This window comes from Montipora capricornis, chromosome 11 (genome assembly GCF_036669925.1).
Source record: "Montipora capricornis isolate CH-2021 chromosome 11, ASM3666992v2, whole genome shotgun sequence".
Classification (NCBI taxonomy): Eukaryota; Metazoa; Cnidaria; class Anthozoa; order Scleractinia; family Acroporidae; genus Montipora; species Montipora capricornis.
Window position 1 is genome coordinate 13,698,530 of NC_090893.1, and position 8,679 is coordinate 13,707,208.

An 8,679-nucleotide genomic window follows, 5' to 3' on the forward strand; every position below is an offset into this window, starting at 1 on the left:
ACTAAGATGATACGATTGTGGCTTGCGCCAGACTTAGTGGTCGGCTCGCTGAACTCATTGCCAAAATTGACATTATCAGAAAAGCTGTCTATGATTTTCGAAAATAAAGTTATCAGTTTAATGCAAGGATTATGGGGCTCCCTGAACTGTCGGTCAAAGCAAATCGCAATCTGAGACAATTTTCCTTTGTTTGAAGCTATTTAATGAAGCCGAAGTTTCAATACCAGACGTTGATTACACTCACAGAGTTACTCAAAGAACCGCGAGCTCCGGTCCTAAACCAAATTAACATTGCAAATTTACCCAAAGATTGTCCAAAGACAGCGTTATCACTTATCAGTGTCTCACCGCAAAGATGCCTGCAGGACAGAGCCAACCAAATTGTGTCATGATGCTCGGCTGTCGCAAGAGGCTATCAGGATCTTCAATATCTCTCTCCCAGGATGCAACAAGTGCTACTGGATGCGCATGCGAAGAAATTTAAAAAACGACATCAGATTCAGTTTTGTTGGACAAAAGGATCTGTAACGTATCTTCACAAAGATACCGAATCGTTTTGAAAATCAAAGATGCTGCTTCCTATGATAACTGAGTGGCAAATTTGAGTTCAGTTACAGTTAAACTTTCTTATTTATTTTATTGTTTTATTCAATAATTACTGATGGGTGATGAGAATACTAGGTAAAGAAATATTTCGCGAATTACCATATTTTGTTAATTTCGTTCCACAACATGGGCAGTTTAACAATAGTTTACAAAGTCATCTTCCAACTGAAAAATCTTTGGATAAACTCTCTACCATTCATGATTTAGACCTATTTACTGTCAATACTAACAATTAAACCCTGATTTACATCTTTTTTTGCATAGTCATTATTGTTAAAATTTCAACCTCAATTAATGCATTTCTCGTGCTCTGATTGGTTCACTCAATCTTGGTTACCAGCCCACAGCAACCTCACGGTTTGACCTAAAATGGCAATTGATTGCGCTAAGTGTTAGCTAAGCTAATTTTTTTTTTCGCCGGAAAGCGGAATTTCTCTCTGAATAAAGCAAACAAAACCTTTTTGTGGAAAATTTGGATCAATTCCGATGTTTAGAAGTACGCAAAAAGGCACGAAATGGTTTTGTGATTTAGCCTGCGTCTGTCTGACCACAAGGTATTACACAACATCGCACCTTCATCAAGTTTTTCCGATTTCGCCCGGATTTTCTCGCTTTTTTCGCTCGTATTTCGTACTTCCAAACTTTTAGAGTTTACGGAATTTAATAAAACAGTTATTCCATTCGCGCTTGTCGGATATGAGACTAGTTATAGCCAACTCGGCGCTACGCGCCTCGTTGGCTATTTACCATTTCATATCCAACGCGCGCTCATGAAATACAATTGTTAATTATTCGCCGCATAGCTTCAATGTGAAAGTCTTAAAACAGCGATTATCAAAATCCGGTTTCTCTTTACTTCATACTAATGCAAAAAGCATGAAACATCACCTCGAAAATCTAGCACTTAAAAGGGCGGCTAATTAGCATTTTGTACAAGAAAATTCTTCTCTGCTAGTGCCAATTGCTATGGTGGCAAGTGTGAATTTTAGCCTCTCAGACAACTGCAATCTTCAACATCCCACTTTCGATTTTCACGCTTTGGATTAGACTACCACAAAAAGAAAAAAGACTTGAAAATGGTCCGGAATGATATTATTACAGAGAAGCCACGCTTTTGACACAAATAAAGAACTGAAGGGGAAAGGTGGTCTTAATTTTCTTGCTTGAAATGTCCAAGAATGAAGTTGTTTATACTGCTAGGCTACTTGCATTGTTCTCAAGGGACTATAAGAGTATCACTGTAATACTTTGTACGTTATTAAGTAACAATCTCGCAGCCGCTCCTCGACTGGGTTGCTGTGAAGCTCGCGTTTCTCTTTCAGAACCAGACGCCACTTTCCTGTTTCTTCCAACTTTTGGCAGGTTGAACTAAACCCGTACTCTGTCGGGTCATACGAGTCACAACGAATGGAGAAAATGAACAGACCACCTGAAAAAGAAGCAGCATCACAAAATAAGTGAAGTTTTTATTTTCAATTTATGGTCTATGGATGTTCTCCGATGACAGGAGTGATTCGTAAAAGGAGTATCTCCATCAACCAGGCTCCGACCCAACCATTCAACTATCTCACATATGAGAGGGACTTTCGAGAAACGGCCACCTGAAACAGTACTTAAGGAGGCTCGAACCAGTTTCAACGCCTCCAAGTGACGCTCTTATTAGAAGGATCGGCACCACAACGTTGTATCATGTATTGGCAATATTATGGTACCAAATGAAACACAAATTATTGCTGAACAAGATACAGTCATTATTGCGACGTAATATGTCACCGTGGCAACGGGCAAGCCTCGAAAAACACCCTTTATTTTTTCATGAGTTGCTTATATCTCAAAAACGAACTCAGTTACCCTCCTTTTTTATTTCTTAAAAGTAATCAGAAGGGCATGATGAAACTTTCTGCAACTGTAAGTTTTAAAAAATTATGTCTAACGGATTCAGAGCCACCTTAATTTTGTGATTTTTTTAAGGTAGCTCTGAATTCTCTAGACAGATTTTTTTTAACTTTCCCGAAAGTTTCATCGTGGCCTTCTAATCACTTTTCAGCAATAAAAAAGGGGGTCACCCACTTTGTTTTTGAGATATGAGCAACTAAATCCAAAATATAGGGTGTTTTTGCTGGGCTTTCCCGTTGCCAAGGTAACTTATTACATCACAATAATGATCACATCTTGTTTGGAAATGATCGATGTTTCATATGGTACCATATTAAACATTGCTGTTACGTGATACAGTGTTGTAGCGTTATGCGATCAAAACAGAGAGTCTTTTAAGCGTTGAAACCCTTTCGAGCCTCCTTAATTGTTCAAAAGGAGATATCTCTTTCCCAGTAACCGAGATCTCAGTAACTGTGTCAGTCCGCCCTCTCGTGTGAACTGAGCAAAACCGTTTTACAACGGCTTCAGTGGCGAGGCGAGATCTCGGAAACCGAGCCATCTCGGTCAACTAGGCTCATAAGAAGAAGCTACAAATCTTGAATTGACTCATACAACCAACAAAACGATTTGGTATTTATCCATTTGTTCCAATGGAAATAGGTTCCTTACCAGGCTTCACAAACCGCGCGCACTCTTCAATCGCGCCAGGCTTTACTTGTCCATACACAATGACACCTGCGCACAACACGACGTCATATTCAGCAGTACCTATCACTTCCATGTGTGTGTCTGTCAAAGGAGCACAGATGAGTTTCTTGTATAATCCTCTTTCTGCTGATAAATTCAACATTTCTTGAGAAATGTCCAAAGCGTCGACATTGATGTAACCTCGAACTTTTAACATTTCGCCAACAGCCCCGGTCCCTGCTCCGGCATCCAAGATTTTCATGTCTTTTTGTGGATTGGGGAACACGTCTTTTGAATTCATGGCACGATCAAATGCTTCCACGCAAAGGACATGCCCTTTGTAACCCTGGTTATCCATAATCTGTCGTATAAAGCAGAAAGTTAATAACTGAAAGAAAGAACGTTTTCCTGTCCAGAAGCCTTTGTTTATCGATTTACCGATTTACCCCCTCGACCCTGGAAAACGAGCTTTCCGTTAAAGTGCCCCCGTGACCAAAAAATCAATTCATATTTTTCTTTGGATTTCAAAACTATGTTAACAAAACACTAAGTGACCCACGTTTTAAGCCTTGATTTCAAAAAGACACCTCCTCTTTATTTTGACTGTAATTTTCCTATTTAATGGTCCGCCATTACTAACATTATGTTCTTGAGAGAGCTGGATCGAAGAGAAAATGACATCATAGGCTCACTAGTTTAAGAAATTATGCAATACGTGTGTACGCTGCATAATTAATATGCAGCACGGGGGTTTTGGGCTTTCAGACTTTTAAACTCACGCTTTGCATATATAATAAGATGCGTTCACACACTGAAATTTTAAGCTAGTGAGCCTCTGACGTCACTTTTCCCTGGATCCAACCGTCTGAGGTCCAATCGATCAGTTTCGAACGTGAGTAATGGCGGACCGTGAAATCCAAAACTTACACTCAAAGTAAACAGCCTTTGGATAAAAATCAAAGCTCAAAATTTTGCCAGTCAGGTGTTAAGCAAACGCACTTTCAAAATCTGAAGGAAAAAAGGAAGTGGTTTTTTTTATCACAGGGGCACTTTAAGTAAGTACTATAATTTGAGGTAGAGTGTATAAAGCGGATTTTTAAAGTCGCTGCTTCGCCAAACCAGCGGTCAAAACGTCGTGATCCCAGATGACAGCTGCTCACAATTTAGTACGATTAACTTTACCATTATTACAAACCCAACAGAGAGAAGTAATCAAATGAAACATCTCCAATGACATTGAATAACTACGTTATTAAACGCTTATGATCCATAAAGGAGGTCACCAGTACTTGATATTTACCTGATTCCAAACGGGAGCCATTTCATCATAAGCCAGTTTGGATTCCTCCACAGAGGAATCTTTGCTCAGGTCCAGGAATCGCTGGCTGTACCCTACTTTGCTCGTCATATTTTCTTATGATGCGGATCCTGTGAAAGGGTGCATTAGAGTTAAATATTAACATGCATATTCTCTTGACTGTTCTTGAGACAAGATTTCATTGTTTTAATGAAATTTTGTTTTCCCATTTCAGACCACGTGATGTTACTCTAGGGAACCGCTTCTTTCAAATGTCATCTTATGCACTTGCATATGTATGCATAACGTATGAAAAAACAAAAAGGAAAACATCACGTGGTCTGAAATAGGAAAACAAAACGTACAAGCTAGAGGTCTATTGGAGCCGACATTGTTTGCGACCGCATTGGGGAGTTAACACTGGTGTTAAACTAGTGTTAAATCAAGTTCTATTGTTTAGTGTTTGCCTAGGGATTCAAAGCAACAGAGAGCTGACACAAGAGTACTGTCAACACTAGTGTTACGCTGTGTTTCTCTCAAGTGTTACCGCAACCATTGATCACGCACACAAAGTTCCTACAAGAACCGCGAGAGACGGCCTAAACCTTTTATTTGCAAATCATTCACCCGAAGATTGGCCAAAGACAGCGTTATGTCCCGCCGCAAAGATGCGAGAATTGGGTCTTGTTGATCAGGTTTCGCTGGAGGTTGTCAGGATCTTCGCTCATCTCTCTTCAGACGTTTAATTTTGTGCTAGCGGACATACTTCTCAAAACCTATTATTCTCTTCCTTACAGTTATGGTATGGGGTCAAGCTGCTGAAATGCACATGAATAAATACTTCTTTTACAAAAGCGGGAAACGTTGAATTGAAATTACTGGTTGTTTGTTAAAATTCAAGGGATCCTTTCCGATAAGTTTACTGTCTGTTAGCCGCAGTTATATATATATATATATATATATATAAACTCAAAAACAATGAGATTACAGACTTATCATGTTTAGCTGCCTTTGGCCATAGTGAGTCCACTAACTATGCTTTGGCTTTGCCAGTAGCACGACCGTACGTTGAGTAGCGCTAAAAACTAAAGGGAAAAACTCGGAAAGCACTCACCCATGCAAAGGCGCTTTTTTGATGGCTCCAATCAACTCTGCATTCCCTCCCTTAAGAACGCAGCTGCTCACCTAAATGACCACTACTTCTCCTACTCAATCAGTCACTCTATCTCACACGCAAATTCACACAGCTTTTGAACGAAACCCTATTTGCGGATCAAGAATTCATTCGGGCTGGTCTTTCATATACCGGATCCGAAATAATTAATGTCCCTATAACAAATGAACAAAACCAATATAACAATAGCTAATCAGAAAATCCTAATCAGAATAACAATGGTTCTTTTGTCGTGCGTCAATTTATTCCGGAAGATTGGGTAGACTTTCATATACCGGTACTAAATTAATGGCGGAGGACAAAAGAACCATTATTATTCCGGGAAATGCCGTGCTAATTAGGTATTATGTTCGCTTTGTTCTTTTATTTCATGTACATTAATTATTTTGGATCCGGTATATGAAAGACCAGCCGGAATATTTTAAAAAAATCTACCAAGAACTCGCGAACAATCCTCAGACTCTGATTGACACTTAAAATAACAACAACAACAAGCCCAAACAGTTAGAGCGAGTTTCAATCGAGTGTCGAAAAACCAAAACGATAGTAATAACTTTGGCCAAACAAAAAGGACGGACAATCCAGTAAACCAATCAAAACTCGAAGTAATTACACGTAGCCGACACAAAGCGCGGGGAAATGTGCACGCGCGAGCCACGATTGATTTTGGTTTAACTTCTGATTGGTTGAAAAAGTGGCGCGAGAACTTTGAACCAATCACTGAGTGAAGTAATGCAAATCCAAAGCAATAGGCTAATTACTTGCGACACTCAGCTGAAAACCGCTCTACCTGCGAACACACACACTATTGGCCACTTTTCGTAGGCACATCGCTCTCTCCAAAACAGAACCCTTTCTGGTGGCCCGAAAATAAAAACAAGAAGGTAAAAAGAAGACTATTGGCAGCAGTTTATTGTTTAGAAGTTGGTCTCTTTATCTAATCGATCAGCCGAATAGATGGTTTGAAACCAATCTCTAGAGACACCACAAAGGAAGGTGGAGGCGTGACTGTGATTGGACAACTCAGTCAGTACATTCACGTCGGGAGACCTAGGGAAATAACGAAATTTGCGGTTGACAAACTACGGTCTTCCACCCGATAAGGCTCAGTTTGTCATCAACGGTCGAAGCCGTGGCCACTTTGGTGATAAAGCACCTCTTTTGAAAGCTGTTTTCTTGCAATCGAGTGAAAAAATTACCGCCTGAGTTGCGTTGATGGTGGGTTGAAATGAAAGTTAAATCTTTGTCAATTGAGCGTGGGAACATTTCATCAAGGAATATTTGACTCAAATTGGTGGGCTCCTGAGAATAGAGTGTTCAGCCTCGGGATTTCAATTTATTACACGTTGACAAGCGAGAAATTGAAAAATGGCTCAAATTACGTCGGATCTGGAAAATAACCACACAGGAAGGAAGCGACCCACAATGGCAATAAGTATTTCAAGGTACCGTGGAAAGAACCGCATGGATGAAAAAGATGACGACAAAAGATGACGCCGGACGAAATGTTGCCTTCTAGCCGTTGAATGTTCCTGTTTTCAGTTACTATCATATTTTCAAGACACTTTCCATAATCATGTAAATTGCTTTTCAATTGATAGCGTATCAAATAAACGTTGATGGAAATTAAAAATAAATACTGTTTGTTGTTGCCCATCCTCAGTTTCCTTGCATCTTTCACTTTCATTTACCAACCTAATTACATGCAACATAATATGAAGATATCACAATGTGCAGCATTGGAAAACACTTCAACTGCCATCCGTATTATCTTAGGCGAGAGCAGATGTAATGAAAACTATCACTAGTTTAATACACTTCTCAGGTCCGGTATCATGCCTCAAACATGGTGCAATGGCATAATTACGCCAATTTTTAAAAGAGGTGTTAAAAGTGATCCTTCACACTACCGTGGAATATGTATTTCCAGTTGTCTCGGAAAACTATTCTGTTCGATTCTCAACCAAAGACTTCTTGATAACGTTGAGCTCGATATTCTCCATAAATCTAAAATTGGTTTCCTAGCTAATAATCGCACAGCAGATCACGTCCTAACATTTGGAACTTTATTCGATAAATACCGTTTCATGGTCATCAGACCAAAGTATATGCTTGCTTTGTTGACTTCAGAAAAGCCTTCGATTCAATATTGTTGTTGTTACTTCCTAGCCTGACAAAACGCGGTCTTTTCAATAAGCAAGGGGAGTACGCCAAGGCTGCATCTTAAGCCCTTTGCTATTTAACCTGTATCTTAACGACTTAGCTCTTTCATTTAACAGTATCCTATCTGACCTATTTGTTTTACCAAATGGCATGAAACTCAACTCTCTTTTATATGCAGATGACGTAATTGCTTTACTTTACTTTACTTTATCACGGTCTATAGCAGGACTTAAAAACTGCTTGAACACCTTATCCTCGAATTGCAACTCCTGCTGCAGGATGCTAAAAATAAATCCTAAGAAAACCAAGACAATGATTTTCCAAAAATGCAAAAGAAAGGCTACTCTAACTTTTACATTGGCAATGGAAAATCGACATTGTCTAAAACTACACCTTCCATGGAACTTTCATCGCATCTTCTGGAAACTTTACGCTTTCACTGGACCACTTGCAAAAAAAAAGGCCCTCTATACCCTCCTTAGTTTAAGACGACCCATTGATTTTAAAAGTCTGAAACCTACACTTGCATTTTGACTCTATGATCTCACTAATTTTACCTTACAATGGTGATGACTGGGGTACCTTTGTTAAATCGGATTTCAAATCCTGGGACAACTTTCCAATCGAAAAAACCCATTTACAATTCTGTAAACAATTGTTGGAAGTGCATAACAAAGCGTCAAATATGGTAAGTAGAGCAGAACTTGGTAAATACCCCATGATCAATAAAAAGATCCTCAATTACTTAAGCTATATATCTATGAGACAAAGATGATGGTTGGGGGCAAACGCTTAAATTACAGTGCATGTATGGGAATTTGGCCGACTTCAAACCTCTATAACTCCGCTACAAAGCGGCAGATTTCAAAAATTT

At 39.3% G+C, this 8,679-nt stretch overlaps 1 protein-coding gene across 3 annotated transcripts in view; it reads right to left on the bottom strand.

Annotated features, from left to right (window-relative positions):
- Positions 1-613: 613 nt before the first annotated feature.
- LOC138025009 (methyltransferase-like protein 27) overlaps positions 614-8,679 on the bottom strand; it is a 10,194-nt gene continuing 2,128 nt past the window's right edge. For 2 of the 3 annotated variants that reach the window (XM_068872225.1, XM_068872224.1), the window contains 3 exons: positions 4,472-4,599; positions 3,154-3,532; positions 614-2,035 (listed from right to left, as the gene is read on the bottom strand). In XM_068872225.1, coding sequence (XP_068728326.1) covers positions 1,842-2,035; positions 3,154-3,532; positions 4,472-4,579 — 681 coding nt within the window. In that variant the 5' untranslated portion in view covers positions 4,580-4,599 and the 3' untranslated portion in view covers positions 614-1,841. Of the gene's footprint in view, positions 2,036-3,153; positions 3,533-4,471; positions 4,600-5,582; positions 5,607-8,679 lie in introns of those variants that run through there. The other variant, XM_068872226.1, reaches the window with a different exon arrangement.